Source organism: Dermochelys coriacea, chromosome 3 (assembly GCF_009764565.3).
Source record: "Dermochelys coriacea isolate rDerCor1 chromosome 3, rDerCor1.pri.v4, whole genome shotgun sequence".
Taxonomy (NCBI): Eukaryota; Metazoa; Chordata; order Testudines; family Dermochelyidae; genus Dermochelys; species Dermochelys coriacea.
The window spans coordinates 49,763,741-49,781,161 of NC_050070.1; the positions used below are offsets into that span (position 1 = coordinate 49,763,741).

At 38.8% G+C, this 17,421-nt stretch overlaps 1 protein-coding gene across 4 annotated transcripts in view; it reads right to left on the bottom strand.

Moving 5' to 3' along the window:
• KHDRBS2 (KH RNA binding domain containing, signal transduction associated 2) overlaps positions 1 to 17,421 on the bottom strand; it is a 640,432-nt gene that overhangs the window by 517,318 nt on the left and 105,693 nt on the right. For all 4 annotated transcript variants that reach the window (XR_005291960.2, XR_006279815.1, XM_038395788.2 and 1 more), the window contains exon 2: positions 14,356 to 14,483. Coding sequence is in view for 2 of the 4 variants with exons in the window: in XM_038395788.2 (XP_038251716.1) it covers positions 14,356 to 14,483 (128 nt within the window). In the remaining 2 variants the exon portion in view is untranslated. The remainder of the gene's footprint in view (positions 1 to 14,355; positions 14,484 to 17,421) is intronic.

Here is a 17,421-nt window from a genome sequence, read left to right on the forward strand (position 1 = left end):
CACAGGGCCCTACTTAGTTTGGGCCTTAGGGTGCTGATGAAACATAAATGTTAAATGACAGTAATTGTCTTAAAGTGTGTCTTGAAATGTTGTGGACAATACTGAATTCATAAAAGGAGAAAGACAATGTAAATCAAAGGACTGTAATTTAGATCCCCAGCTTGTAATTGTAAGGAGGATGAGTTCAAGGGACATAATATAAAAGTTGGAGGTAGAGGGATATATAAGAAGAAAAGAAATCTATACTATTGTAAAAAGAATTTTTACATGGTTTTATTGTCAAGGTAAAAAGAAAAGGAGTACTTGTGGCACCTTAGAGACTAACAAATTTATTTGAGCATAAGCTTTTGTGAGCTACAGCTTACTTCATCAGATGCATTTGGTGGAAAATACAGAGGGGAGATTTATATACACACACAGAGAACATGAAACAATGGATTTTATCTTACACACTGTAAGGAGAGTGATCACTTAAGATGAGCCATCACCAGCAGCGGGGGGGCGGGGGAAGGAGGAAAACCTTTCATGGTGACAAGCAAGGTAAGCTATTTCCAGCAGTTAACAAGAACAATTGAGGAACAGTGAGGGGTGGGGTGGAGGGGGAGAAATAACATGGGGAAAGTTTTACTTTGTGTAATGACTAAACTAATCTAAAACCTCTCCAACGCATCATCAAGGATCTACAACCTATCCTGAAGGACAACCCATCACTCTCACAGATCTTGGGAAACAGGCCAGTCCTTGCTTACAGACAGTCCCCCAATCTGAAGCAAATACTCACCAGCAACCACACACCACACAACAGAACCACTAACCCAGGAACCTATCCTTGCAACAAAGCCCGTTGCCAACTCTGTCCACATATCTATTCAGGGGACACCATCATAGGGCCTAATCACATCAGGCACACTATCAGAGGCTCGTTCACCTGCGCATCCACCAATGTGATATATGCCATCATGTGCCAGCAATGCCCCTCTGCCATGTACATTGGTCAAACTGGACAGTCTCTACATAAAAGAATAAATGGACACAAATCAGACGTCAAGAATTATAACATTCAAAAACCAGTTAGAGAACACTTCAGTCTCTCCGGTCACTCCATTACAGACCTGAGGGTGGCTATCCTTCAACAAAAAAGCTTCAAAAACAGACTCCAACGAGAGACTGCTGAATTGGAATTAATTTGCAAACTGGATACAATTAACTTAGGCTTGAATAGAGACTGGCAATGGATGAGTCATTACACAAAGTAAAACTTTCCCCATGTTATTTCTCCCCCCCACCCCACCCCCCACTGTTCCTCAGATATTCTTGTTAACTGCTGGAAATAGCCTACCTTGCTTGTCACCATGAAAGATTTTCCTCCCCCCCCTCCCCCGCTGCTGGTGATGGCTCATCTTAAGTGATCACTCTCCTTACAGTGTGTATGATAAAATCCATTGTTTCATGTTCTCTGTGTGTGTGTATATAAATCTCCCCTCTGTATTTTCCACCAAATGCATCCGATGAAGTGAGCTGTAGCTCAAGAAAGCTTATGCTCAAATAAATTTTAGTCTCTAAGGTGCCACAAATACTCCTTTTCTTTTTGCAAATACAGACTAACACGGCTGCTACTCTGAAACTTGTAAAGGTAAAACATCTCTAATTATGGGCCTGCTTTTGTGCTACTGGCTTTTAATTAGTGTCTTTTTAATTGTGCTGTTGAAGATTTATATAGCCCTGGATAGTAAAATGAAACAAACAAGAATCTAAAAGTTCATCTGGAAGACATTGTCATTCTTTGCAATAAGGAATAATTTGATGAAGTGTGTCTCTAGAAGCAACCTGCAAAGAATAAAATACTTTAGTACCCCATAGAAGTTGGCTAGTACAATGGGAGTTGATTTTAATAGAAATGCTGTTAAAAATGTTAAAAGCAACACGGCCAAATTAAATTCTCCAAGCACTGAGCAAAATTCCCTCAGCCTGCAGCTGATCATGGAAAGGAAGGAGCTAAGGTGGTTGTTCCATGCCAGCCATTTGATAATCTCAGGTCTTAACATTTGGACTTCTGATGGTGGACTACCACTTTTAGAGCTACCATTAATGCCAATGGTCAAAGATGAGGTCCTAGGAGAGCTGGTAAGAAAATAAAATAATAAATAAAATAATACTAATTAATAATATAGTTACTTTAATTGAGAAATTTCATTTCTATTTTTATTGAAATACCACATTCATCTGCATTTTCTGACCAGCTTAGATTTTTTTAAAATTGACAGACTTCTGGATTCTCTGCTTGTGTTTTCTCTGCATCATGGACTCTTTTCCTATAGGTTATTTCAGTGACCAGATACCTCCTTTAAAAATATTTCCCCACAAATTAGGGAGTCCAAGTAACTTTGAAGAGCAAAATCAAGTGTCTGAGGACACTGAAGAGAGGGAAAAGTGATAAGGCAACATCCCCCCTGTTATTTAACTCAACTGTCTCCCCCTCTTCCCTTCCCCTCAAAATTCTTCCTAAGAGTTAGTGTATCAAGCATTACATCCTCCTGGGATAGAATTCCAATGCTTTTTGGTACTGCCAACCTCAAGCATTCAACAGTCCTGAATCCAGCCCCTCCGCCCCTTCAATCACGAGCTTTTAAAAATAATACTGTATGCATCTTCTCAATTGTCCCATGATATAATAGCCTTTAGGGGTCATATTATCAGCCTTTTCCTTGCAATCATGGGAGGCATTTTTTTAAAATAAAAGCTGAACTTTTCATGTAATCACAAGAATTCAGGATTTGGGGCTTTAAGAAAAGCATCAGCTATCATGAAACTTGTGATAAAACTGCAAGAGTTGGCAACACTGCTTTTTTCAAATATTTATGCTGAAACTTGTACCAACGTTTTTGGGTAAATATTAAATTATTTAATTAAATATTAAATATTAAACTAAAATTAAATATTTCCTGACTGATAAAGAAACTTGGTATCACATCACTATCATCAGTTTGTGAATCTAAAGTAAAACTAAACTAAAACTAAAAATGAGACCTGTGTGAAAAAGTTGCCAGTTCAGTGACTCCTGCTACCTATCAATAGCTGGTAGAGTGCAAACCTTTTTGGGTGTATGATAAAGAACCTTTTACTTAAATAATTTAGCCAGCACCCCCTTTATAATGTAGCACAATGGAACCAAGTACATCATAGAATATCAGGGTTGGAAGGGACCTCAGGAGATCATCTAGTCCAGCCCCCTGCTCAAAGCAGGACCAATCCCCAATTTTTGCCCCAGATTCCTAAATGGCCCCCTCAAGGATTGAACTCACAACCCTGGGTTTAGGAGGCCAATGCTCAAACCATTGTCCCCTCTTTCATTTTGAGCTACTCTTCTAAAAAAATGCCAGCTAAATTCTAAATTCTGATTCTAAAAAATCAGCTTAGCTAGACAAGAGTTATTCTTCCAATCCATGTTATTGATTACTTAGTTTCCAGTATTTTTCCAAGTATGTAATCTTTTCACTTATTAAAAGGTAAAAGTTGAAGTCCTCAATATATAATTAGCCTTTTAGCTTTCCTTTTATAACAAATATCAACCTTCATCCAATCCCTGGGAACTTTTCCTTGCTTGAGTGACATATCAAACTCTCCGGCTTCCATACATGTCAACAAGGGCCTCTCTTTATTTCTGGTTACAGCAATACTGCCAGTTCATACTCTCTTTCCTCTGCAATTCTAATATCCTTTCACACCCACCAATCACTGCCTACTGCTCCCTCCACTCACTTGCTTAAAAAGGGTTCCAAACACACAAATCACCTGGAGATGCTTAACATAGCAAGAGTTGCTGTGAAAGCTGGACAGATAGCTGTCAGGCTTCCAGGAGAGTAACATATAAAAGGAAGAGGATGCTAAGAAAATAAAATCACCATCTTCTCGAGTGGAGTTGTGCTTCTGTGACAGAACAAGGGCAGGAAACCCCAGCCTTCCGAATAAATTCTGTGGCTCTGATGAGTGACCACAAAAGTTATTTACATGAAGGTATGAGTTTATGAAATCTGAGAAGATACAAACATTATTCAATACAGTGAGAACATTTTATAGAATAAATGTAATATTAAAGACAATAAATTATTTATATTTAGTACATATTTTCCCCTAGCTTGTTCACACATTTTATAAATTACTGCTTACACAAAGCAGAAACAATGAATAAATCCAGTTTTCACACAATGGTGAAATCCTGGTTTTATGGAAATCAAAGGAAAAACTCCCACTTACTTGAATGGGGCCAGGACTTCCCTCAAATTGAACAATCTTGCAATTGATATTGTGCACTACACACATGGCCAAATTTTTCAAACCTTTTATGGTACTAAGGAGCACATGTACAAAGCAAGGCTTAAATGCTATACTTTTTATATGTATGCTACAGCAAAATGTGAATAGGAATTGACATAACAAAAATTAAATGCTACTAAATGGAAAAACATCTACATTATGTACACAGCAGATTTATGAGACGTGCGTCATTTAATGAAGTGGATGCAGTAATATACTAATTAGAAAAATTGCACACTAGGATGAACTTAATGTTATTTCAAAAGGAAGTTTTTGTCTTTCTTCAAAATAATGCATAAAAAGTAAGAAGTGATTATGGATGGGCAAATGGATTTTTGATGTATTTGAAGAAAATGCATACATATGGAAGTTAGGGGAAAACATTCTTAGAACTAAATGGTCCATCACTGCTCTAATCCCTTGTTCTCCTTACACATATGCACATATTGCCATAGGGATAATGTCTGTAATAAAATGTGGTCTACACTACAAAATAGTTTGAGAACTCTTGGTCAATTGTATAAAATACGCCTGATGTATATATATTGGTGATGCTTATTTGTGCAATAAAAAAAGAATTGATGTTGTGACAAAATCAGGCCGGATGGCTGCAGGAGAGTTCTGGAAGGTAGAGATATTAGCCCTAGAATGTTAAAGGCCCTTTTTCCTACAAGCTGATAAGCCATTATTTCAGGCCAATTATGGACACGTGAATCTAATTAAGGGTTGCCTGAGGCTTTTAAAAATCCTCCTCTGGGGAGAGCAAGGGAGGAGACAGGCAGGCAAGCAAGCAAGCTAGCTAGCTAGCGGAAGCAGGGAAATAGGCTGTTGCAGGCTGAATGCCTGTTCTCCTTGTAATAGGGGAAATGACCAAACCTGAGTGCCTGCTAGGGGAAGGACTGACACCCCAGGGCAACCAACCGGACAACACCTTGCCCCAGCGAGGGGGGCAGCGAAAGGTACCCCCCCGGGTTTTTGTTTATGAGACTGTTTCCTTTTTGTTTGGTGGAGGATCACCCCTTAGGTTGACATTCAAGCCTACCCTGAAAATACGACCAAGGGAGCAGAGAAGAGGGAAGGCAAACGCTGCCTGAGTGGGGTTATCCCAGGCCCGCCATCACCAGAGGGGGAAACACTAAGTCTAGCAAGAGGAAAAGGGTGCCTTGCACAATGTATTCTATACATAAAGACTTGTGTACTTTGTTGATCTTCTGCTGCTGTTTTAACAATAAAATGTGGAAGGTACTGAAGTACCAAACCTTATAAAAACATAGACAGGTACAACAAAGGGTTCCAACGGCATCTTCCCCTTAGCTTGTGAGAACACCCATTCAATAAAAAGAGAGCAAGCTTTGTGTGTGCCTGCAGATGGGAAGAGTAAGGGACTGAGGAATCTATAGTATTACTTGCTATTTCAGTTGAATTAAACACACTCAAGAAGGGAAACGACTACTTGGCAAGAAAAATAATAGTCTGTGCACTTTATTTGAAATGGTTAAAAAAGTGTTCCATATAAGTCAACTGGGTATATCAATAGTATAGGACTGAAAGATTTCTGTGATTTGAAGGTTTCAGAGTAGCAGCCGTGTTAGTCTGTATTCGCAAAAAGAAAAGGAGTACTTGTGGCACCTTAGAGACTAACAAATTTATTAGAGCATAAGCTTTCGTGAGCTACAGCTCACTTCATCGGATGCATTTGGTGGAAAAAACAGAGGAGACACACACACAGAGAACATGAAACAATGGGTTTATCATACACACACTGTAAGGAGAGTGATCACTTAAGATAAGCCATCACCAGCAGCAGCACCTCACCTAAGGAGGAAAACCTTTCATGGTGACAAGCAAGGTAGGCTAATTCCAGCAGTTAACAAGAATATAAGAGGAAGAGCGGGGGGTGGGGTGGGAGGGAGAAATACCATGGGGAAATAGTTTTACTTTGTGTAATGACTCATCCATTCCCAGTCTCTATTCAAGCCTAAGTTAATTGTATCCAGTTTGCAAATTAATTCCAATTCAGCAGTCTCTCTTTGGAGTCTGTTTTTGAAGCTTTTTTGTTGAAGTATAGCCACTCTTAGGTCTGTGATCGAGTGACCAGAGAGATTGAAGTGTTCTCCAACTGGTTTTTGAATGTTATAATTCTTGACGTCTGATTTGTGTCCATTCATTCTTTTATGTAGAGACTGTCCAGTTTGGCCAATGTACATGGCAGAGGGACATTGCTGGCACATGATGGCATATATCACATTGGTAGATGCGTAGGTGAACGAGCCTCTGATAGTGTGGCTGATGTGATTAGGCCCTATGATGGTATCCCCTGAATAGATATGTTGACAGAGTTGGCAACGGGCTTTGTTGCAAGGATAGGTTCCTGGGTTAGTGGTTCTGTTGTGTGGTATGTGGTTGAGGGTGAGTATTTGCTTCAGATTGGGGGGCTGTCTGTAAGCAAGGACTGGTCTGTCTCCCAAGATCTGTGAGAGTGATGGGTCGTCCTTCAGGATAGGTTGTAGATCCTTGATGATGCGTTGGATAGGTTTTAGTTGGGGGCTGAAGATGGTGGCTAGTCGCGTTCTGTTGTTTTCTTTGTTGGGCCTGTCCTGTAGTAGGTGACTTCTGGGTACTCTTCTGGCTCTGTCAATCTGTTTCTTCACTTCAGCAGGTGGGTATTGTAGTTGTAGGAATGCATGATAGAGATCTTGTAGGTGTTTGTCTCTGTCTGAGGGGTTGGAGCAAATGCGGTTATATCGTAGCACTTGGCTGTAGACAATGGATCGAGTGGTATGATCTGGATGAAAGGTGTAGGTAGGAATAGCGGTCAGTAGGTTTCTGATATAGGGTGGTGTTTATGTGACCATCGCTTATTAACACCGTAGTGTCCAGGAAGTGGATCTCTTGTGTGGACTGGTCCAGGCTGAAGTTGATGGTGGGATGGAAATTGTTGAAATCATGGTGGAATTCCTCAAGAGCTTCTTTTCCATGGGTCCAGATGATGAAGATGTCATCAATGTAGCGCAAGTAGAGTAAGGGCATTAGGGGATGAGAGTTGAGGAAGCGTTGTTCTAAGTCAGCCATAAAAATGTTGGCATACTGTGGGGCCATGCGGGTACCAGCAACCACACACCACACAACAGAACCACTAACCCAGGAACCTATCCTTGCAACAAAGCCCGTTGCCAACTCTGTCCACATATCTATTCAGGGGATACCATCATAGGGCCTAATCACATCAGCCACACTATCAGAGGCTCGTTCACCTGCGCATCTACCAATGTGATATATGCCATCATGTGCCAGCAATGCCCCTCTGTCATGTACATTGGCCAAACTGGACAGTCTCTACGTAAAAGAATGAATGGACACAAATCAGACGTCAAGAATTATAACATTCAAAAACCAGTTGGAGAACACTTCAATCTCTCTGGTCACTCGATCACAGACCTAAGAGTGGCTATACTTCAACAAAAAAGCTTCAAAAACAGACTCCAACGAGAGACTGCTGAATTGGAATTAATTTGCAAACTGGATACAATTAACTTAGGCTTGAATAGAGACTGGCAATGGATGAGTCATTACACAAAGTAAAACTATTTCCCCATGGTATTTCTCCCTCCCACCCCACCCCCCACTGTTCCTCTGATATTCTTGTTAACTGCTGGAATTAGCCTACCTTGCTTGTCACCATGAAAGGTTTTCCTCCTTAGGTGAGGTGCTGCTGCTGGTGATGGCTTATCTTAAGTGATCACTCTCCTTACAGTGTGTATGATAAACCCATTGTTTCATGTTCTCTGTGTGTGTGTATATAAATCTCTCCTCTGTTTTTTCCACCAAATGCATCCGATGAAGTGAGCTGTAGCTCACGAAAGCTTATGCTCTAATAAATTTGTTAGTCTCTAAGGTGCCACAAGTACTCCTTTTCTTTTTGTGATTTGAAGAAGGGTATGAAGATCTTGTTACGGGATTTTCGGATAATCTCCCCTTAGTCATTAAAAATAAATTCTTGCCATTGTGTGCAATGTGCTGCCTTCCATAAGAGGTAAAATGTGCCATTCAGAAATATTTTTATGAGCCCCAGAAATAGGACATCTCTGGAAAGGAATGACTGAAGTATACATAGATCGAAAGTGAATGAGCCAAAGAAATCAGTTGCTCCATTACAGGGATTGCTTGGAATGTCATCAGGGGCATTACCAACATTCCTGCCTCATTTTGGGCACTCTTGTAGTATATAGTATTTTAAACTAAGAACCTGTCTCCCATATGCGGTACATCTGATTTGCAGAACAAGGCTGGACTTCAGAAAGTGAGCATATCATCTATAGTTCTTCCTATACATAGTGGTGCCACCAGAAGCAAAGCCATATTTAAACATGGCACTTGCTTGCAGGAGGCTAACAAGGTTTCTCTGGCCAAAAAATCCTTGGATGAACCGAGTTATATGGTGGCTTCCCAAAAAACAAAAAAAAAAAAAAATCCCTCTCTCTTTATCTATAGCATACTGTTTATAAAAGTGTAACTTTAGCGCCCTTGTGGCCAATATGGAGTCTGCTCTGCAGGCAGCTCTGGCCAAGAGAAGGTGTGCACAGAAATGCAGCAGGGAAAGTCCCTCCCACCCCATGGGCACCTGTTCCAAACCCCCCAGAGTGAACACACACACCCACAGAGGAAAAGCACAATGGATATAACAAAGGGAGACATTTATTTACAGAGGGATGAGAGGAGAAAAACAACAAGGGAAAATATAGGGGGAGCAGTAGAACAGGGTTGCATCCAAACCAAGGCCCCACAGGCCCAGTGGTAGCACAGTCTGAAAGGGCAGACACAGAGCAATGTGTCTGCACACAGAGTTCAGGAGGCCTTAGCAAATTTCCAGTTCAGTGCTGAGTCTTGGGTGCTTCTGGCCGTCTTCAGCACCAGTAAACTTTCCCCAACAAACCCCTCCGGTGCCCTCTTCCGCCACTCTCTGCAAAGCCACACAGAGCGATAACCTCCCTACTTAACTAGCTACAGCCCCCCTCCTTATTCCAATGCAGAGTCACAAGCCCCAATACTCAAGGCGCCATGCAGCTCTGGGCAGCTGTGATACCGGGTCCAGCTCCGGCCTGTCCTTCTCAGGCAATTCCCCGCCCCGGCACAGTGTTCCTCCTGGCTCCTGTCCTGGGGTGTCTCTTATTGGCTCTTTGTCCCTCCCCAGCTTCAGGCAGGTTCTCTGCCGCTTCACTTTGCAAGGGCCTGAAGGCTGCAGCACTTCTCTCTCTCTCCCTGGCTCCATAGCCCAACCTGGAGTTTCCCTCCTTTCTTTCACTGCTCCCCGTCCCACCTTAGGAAAAAGATTTAAAGGGGCCATGTTCTCTAAACCCCAAGGGGTTACACAAGGTTCAGACTAAGTTAACTCCTGTACTAGTCTATACCTGGGACCTCAGTAAGTGAAGGCATATCTTGAAGGGGAAAGTGAGTGATGATACAAGAGACAGCTGCACACACAAGTTAGGTAACAATCAATATTTAACTATAAAATCCAGAGAAAAGTAACAAGCAAACAAATGAACATGTTATTCACCTACAGTAGATAGGTAGCTAGCAACACTCATAGAACATACATGCTTAAAATAACCATCCCATCACTAACCCAAAAACTTTCTGAGGTACAAGGAAGCTGTCAATAAAATATAAGGACTTACGTAAGACAATCACAAGTTTAAAAGTTGTCTGTTTTCCCTTCCATTTTCCCATGACTCCTGGCTGTCCCTCTATTATTTCCATGCCACTTTTTTCTTTTCTCGTTCTTATCTAGTGTTTTAAATTATTATTTTATGTCTTTTTCTTGCCTCTCTTTTCTTTTTCTTAGCAAAGAAACATGTTTTCCTCTTATTCTTCATTGTCTCTTGCAATTACATTCCTTTTGGTTGCCCAACATCCCTCTTTGCTCATTCCTATATAAACATACTCTAAGGGTATGTCTACACAGCAATTAAACACACACAGCTGACTCAGGCTCATGGAGCTCAGGCTACAGGGCTTTAAAATTGAGGAGTAGATGTTTGGGATCAGGCTGGAATTATCCTAATATAGACTACAACTGGATTTAGGCTCTTTACAACTCAAACTCACATAATCTGTAATTTACATTCCTCCCTTACACATCAGCTCCAAGTTTGTCCCACTGAGTCAAACTAAGGCTTGGCCTACACTCACAATTTATGTTGGTATAACTACATTGCTCAGGAGTGTGGATTTTCTGTATCCCTGAGCAATGCAGTAAACCGACCTTAATCCCAATGTAGTCAATGCTATGTCAACGGGAGGGCTTCTCCCATTGACATAGCTATCATCTCTTGGGGAGGTGGAGCACCTACACTGACTGGAGAAGCCCTACCGTTGGCATACGTAGCATCTTCATTAAAGTGCTACAGTGGCACAGTGTAATCAGTGCAACTGCACTACTGCAGCCTTTTAAGTGAAGACAAGCCCTAAAAGACTAAGGGAGTTGTGAGTTATACTAACTTCCATGCCTATGGACTAGAAGAAAGGAGTGGTGCAAAAAAAGCAGTTAATAGGAGGGCATAAGAACGTGTAAATTAAAGACTTCTGTTTAAATTTAGCTAGGAAACAGTTGCGAGAAGGTGTAAATTAGGCCTTGTCTACACAGGGATTGAAATAATCAAACTGGGTGTAATTCACACCTTCAATTATTTTGGTGAAAGTCTGTGTGTTGATACTTTAATTCAGAATAAAGTATTCTATTTCAGTGTGCTGTGAGTTACACATAAATAGAATACTTTTGTTCTGAAATGAGAGCATCAATGATCACAGACTTGCAACAAAATAATTAATGTTCTGAATTACAACCAATTTAGTTATTTTGGTTTCAAGTCCTTACAGTAAATTAGATTTCCTTACATATCAGATCTATGAGTAGGTGAGTGCAAGATGCTACCCAACACACCACCTCTGATTTTGGCCATCACTCTTTATCAGCAGAGGCATTTTGATATCTTCTCCTTAGAAAGAGTTAAAGAGTTAAATCTTTCCAGAATGTAATGTTACTTGAAATATAATATAAAATCTTTGTAAACACACCTCTTTGCATTTTGATACATTTAAGTTGCAGAGCTAAACAAAGTTGCAAGTTCAAAACCCAGTACTATCACTTTAGTATTTCAGCTGGCTTGTCTAAATTGGAAACTTTAGGCTCAAGGATCCTTCCTTGCTTAAAGGAAAATAGGTTTGTGCCCTTACCTGACATAATAATATTAGACAGTTATCACTAATCATGATCTCTGATTTTTTTTCTGCTGTCTCTAAGCAGCAACTTCACGAATCAAATGATAGACACATGAGTGCAGATAAGTTTATAACACTCATTCTGCATCTTGAAGAGCTGTTTAGATACTGGAAGCCTGTTGTGTGTTCAGTTTAATTTTAATCACGTCTAGCCATCTGCTTCTGAAACTGACTGTAGCTGGTCCTGTTATACTCTGGATAGTGATGCTCAACCTGTTTATCTAGAGCTGTGTTGTAGCGCTTTATGATCCCACATGAAGTATAAAATAGGGCTTCAGTGGTGCAGAGGCCTTGACAGGGACAAATTGCATCCAAAAAGCTGATTTGTTGATTGGCAGCCCTAATTAAATATCTGGGGAATATTTAGGTAACATTCAATGTCTTTTCTTCCCCACAATCTGGTCAGGTGTTTTGATCCAAAGTTTTGTGCTCCCAGGCACACCCAGCAGACATGTATCACTCTCCCCCTTCTTTTCAGATCCCCTCCAACAGAGCTCATTAGGAATTTTAAGTTTGTAATAGTTTATCAGTGATTGCTGATCACTAAAATAATTTTCTCCAATAATACAGCATATAGAAGAAGCAGGTCTATCTGGCCAAATAATATACCGTTTGATTTACATTTTTGTATGGCACACCCTTTTTCCATCTTCCCAGAAATGTAGGTTTCACTCTAATGAAGGGCTCTGATAAATGCACGAAATTATGCCCTTGTTGCCCAATTTACACATTGTATGTTTTCTAGAATAACATAGTGTTGGAATCTCTGATGAGTTAACATACTCTCTAAGCAGTACAGACATTTATAAAAGGTAATCCTGGGTTGGCAAACTTAGCTCCGGTTTGATAACTCATTAATACTTTATTTTTACATATTTGACCTATTTAATGAATCCTTGATTCTTCCCAATCTTGAAACTTCCTGGCTTCTGCTGTGGATTGCATTCCAAATTCTTACTAAGCAATCAATTCTAATATTTCAGTTTGTAGACTGAGCTCTAGTTTGGGTGTGAGGAACAAATATCCACTAATCTCTATGCACAGCACTACAGAACTGGCTAGCAACGATTTGAAAAATTATCATTTCCCCAAATGTAACTGATGATGGTTACTACCAAAGAAAGGGAACTGGAACAAACTGACCAATAGTCTGATCCAAACTGGCAAATCCTATGTTTCTAGAAAGATGATAACAGATAGACGCAAAATACATGAAGATTTAAGAACTATACATTCTGAAGACAATGTTGGCAGGAAATCAATAATTTCAATAATCAATAATCAATAATAAGAAATTTCAGAGTCTATTTTATATTAATGAAAAAAATTCCTTACCTACAGTACAGATAATTTGTTTGACTGCTCAAAACATCCAGAAATATTTTATAATTTACATTTCTCATTAACATAACAAGCTAATTAAAGCAAATGAAGGTTAATTTAATCATACACCGGTACTGTATTTGAATAGATTATTGCATTTATCTATTAAATAGTTTGTCTTTCATTCTTCTATCCTCATTAAACAGTATTCTGAATAATTAGAATATCAGAAATAGCTTTTATAAAGATACAGTATTACTATATTCTTATTAAGAATTTCAGGTCACCTACAACATTTATTCAAAATGTTACAAATCTAGGCAAAGTACCTCAGGCTATGAAGCAAGAACGTAATTCTTTATATCACTGTGTGCATTTCTAAGGTCTTTACCATTTGGATGATTACATTATCTCAGTTTTATATTCACTATTTGGGAGGTAAATGTCATCTTGAATCATAGAATCTCGATTTTTTACACCTTTCCTTTTGGTTGATAGGCTTTTTATCCATTGTAATTTATTACTATTACTGATGAAAGTATAAAACTAAAAAACTGAGAGTGTAATCAAGGCTAATGGTGAACCAAATACCATGTGATAATAAATTAGCAAGAAAAAATGCTTTAGAGACAAATTGAGAGGTTTACCATTTCAGGTTGAATACTGTTACAACAACTGTTTATGTAAAATACAAGGTTGTACAAAGAAAATCACATTCTCTTCTTTTATATAAAAATACAACAACATGTCTTGGCTCTTTATTATACAGAGCTATGGAGAGGCATTTTCAGCTTAGGAACCTACAGTTCTGGCTAACGTATGATAATTGTGGGCTCTTTCATGACATACATTTTCATTTATCATCACATATAATGGGGAAGAGATCAAACTACTAAATTAGAAGAAGCTGTGGCCAAAGCTGAATGAATTTTGCAGGAAGGCATGTATATTGTTAAAGTCACTGCCCATAGTTATCCCATGACTGTTCCATTAAATTAGTATAACAAATGAAGAAGCTGCAGTGCATTTGAGCTGACTTTTCACAATTATTGGGCTTGCCTTTATATTCTTGCTGTGAAATTATATTCTGTTCTAAATTTGGTCATTAAGTTTATACACCAACTAGGACAAATACTGCAGTCTTTATTAATGAGAAACTCCTTTGGCAAATCAATGAAACTTTTCCCTGATTAAGAACCTGATCCAAATGTAAAGACTTCCCTCTGATTTCAATGGCTTTTGAATAGGCCACCAGTTACAGTTTGGACCAGACTGCCTAATTACAGCAAAATCCAAGAATGAAAATGTCATCTGACTTTTAAATATCCTGAAGTCCTGCACAGTGTTTCTAAAGTCAAGAAACAAAATAATTAAGCATATGGTTTGTCCACTTCTCAGCTGTGAAACACTAACACTATATTAAATTAGTTACAGTACCTTGGGATACTGTTTGACAGGGATCAGTACTCTTTCTGACAGCTTTATGTTTTTGTTGCTGATGACATCAAGGTATTTCTTTTCTTCATCTTCCTTTTTCCCATCAGAACCCTGAAATTTTTCAATTTCTGAAAAATTTAAAAAAAAAGAAAGCAATTAGTGAGGTGATATTTGTCATCCTCAGAAATTCTACTACACATAATATGACTTTTTCTTGTATTTATAAAAATATGATGTAATTGGACAAAAATCCAAACAGTTGTAAATTTTGAGTTGTGTCTGGTCTTACTTAAGTCAATTTACAACTGGTTGTTTTTTTGTCCAATTACATCATATTTTTATAATCCTGCACCATTAACTCCAGTGAAACTAGGATTTGATACAAAGAGTGGCATTTAGGGAGGGAGGTTTAAAAGCACTCAGCATTGTTTAATTCTGCTCCCATTGATGTTGACGGTGGAACCCTACTGATTTCAATGGGGGGAAGAAATAGGCCAATGCTGAACATTTTTGAAAACCTCACCTTTAAACCTTTACCAAAGATTCCATTTAGTCAGCCTAATCTGAGAAGAGAAGCACTTTGGCTATGCTTGGGGGACCTCTGTAAATGAGACCTACCACACTCAGTAAGATTCAGTTTGCCATTGTTTAGCTTACAGTGAAAGCATTCAAGAATGAAAGCATCATCTTGTCATTACTCTACTGACATTTTCCATGCAAGCGTGATTTTCATGGAGGTCATAAATGAAATTCAGGTCATTTTTCCAAATGAGATCACTTTCTTGTGTATGTGTGCATGCAGACATCTGTGTGTATTTTTTAAAGTGGTTACTGTAAAAACAAACAGTTTTAATCTGCTGATCATGCCAATAATAAAATATCCTGTTGGCTTTTTAATTTAGATCTCATGAAAAATTGGAATTAATAAACTACTTATTGGACTGTAGTTAGTAGTTAGCAGTTCAGGACCAACACTTTTTTTTCCACTAAAAAGCTTCTTATACTACTTTTAAGCAGATATTAAGTAATTTGCCCCCTTTATTTACTTGATACATAAAATTAAATCAAGTGACAGGATCAACTGTTACACTACATAATATCTTCTCTGAACTAAGATCAGGGCTGTTAGGTGACATAGTTCAGTGCACAAGGGAATGATGATATTTAAAAAACACTTAACAGTTTCACAAAATCACCCTCAAAATTTATTCAAATTCACTTAGTTATGAACAATGTCACATACATTGACAACTGGTAGTAACACTGTCAGCAAAAGCTAATGATAAACAGCAACACATCACTTTGAGGAGATGAGTCTAGTGATAGAGCTTAGTGATATCAGAGGGCATGATTACAAATTCAATATTTCTAGCAATATCATTATTACTAGTTATTAAGTGTAGCACCCAGGATATTATAGGTGCTTATGAAACAAAGATTCCAGAAGGGGCAGTCCCTGATTCTGAGGAGCTTTCAATCACAAAGCAGAGGCAGATAACAAGAGATGAGTGGAAGGGGAACAATAATTAGCAACATATATGCAATTACTCTGTAAGCACCAGGACAGAGGTGTGTCTAAGATACCACCAGCTTCAGTATCTGTGGATAAATGTTGATCTTTTAACATTGACTACTCTAGGTCCAGCTTTACTTAAACCTTCATTATTGATCAGCACTTAAATGTCACACTAATAGGCACCTTAGAAAAACAGACATAGAATGGATCTCAAATAGGAAGGAAACAATGAGTAATTTAATTTTTCAGATGATACTAAATTTGAAAGAGAGACACAAGTATCATTCAAGACAAGGAAATTGACTCATCAATACTCAAAGAAATAAAATGAGTTCCAAAAATGAGTTTCAATTTGGAAAAATGCAGCCTAATATACTTGGAAACAAATGTGATATACAATATTCAATGGGAAGGAGAACTCAGGAAGGAAGTATGAAATAGTATGAGTGATAGTGAACAGTTAATTTGGCATGAGTTTACTCATCAATATATGGCAGCAAAAATAGCCAGAGCATTCTACAGTAAATAGGTATTCTCATACATAGTTCTAATGCAGCCATACAGGGAATATTCAATTTGTGGATTTTCATTACCAGAAAAATGGACACACTCCTGAGGGGGTTAAAAAAAACATATAGCTTGTTTGGAAGTTGATTAAGATGGCCAAACAGCAGGAAGGGAGAGGCATTATTTAGAGTGGTGCAGAGAGTCATAAATAGGAGTAATGGGATCAAATTAAGAAAGGGACTATTTAGACTGCGAACCTGGAGATGTTTCCTGGCAGGGAGAATGATTAGACTGTGAAATATTATCTAAGGAAAGTGGGGAAAGGCCTGTCACTATGGATATACAAATGATACTGGGCAAAGCAAATGTAAATGTGCAACATGGGTAATTTTGAACCAGCAGGGGAGATGGACTGACATGTCTAACTCATCTCTAAAAAAACAATGAATCTATAAAAAGAAAAGGAGTACTTGTGGCACCTTAGAGACTAGCAAATTTATTTGAGCATAAGCTTTCTTGAGCTACAGCTCACTTCATCGGATGCATTTGGTGGAAAATACAGTGGGGAGATTTATATACATAGAGAACATGAAACAATGGGTGTTACCATACACACTGTAACCAGAGTGATCACTTAAGGTGAGCTATTACCAGCAAGAGAGCTGGGGGGGGAACCTTTTGTAGTGATAATCAAGGTGGGCCATTTCCAGCAGTAGACAAGAACATCTGAGGAACAGTGGAGGGTGGGGAGATATACATGGGGAAATAGTTTTACTTTGTGTAATGATCCATCCACTCCCAGTCTCTGTTCAAGCCTAAGTTAATTGTATCCAGTTTGCAAATTAATTCCAATTCAGCAGTCTTTCATTGGAGTCTGTTTTTGAAGGTTTTTTGTTGAAGTATTGCCATTTTTAGGTCTGTAATCGAGTGACCAGAGAGATTGAAGTGTTCTCCAACTGGTTTTTGAATGGTATAATTCTTGACGACTGACTTGTGTCCATTTATTCTTTTATGTAGAGACTGTTTGAGCAATGTACATGGCA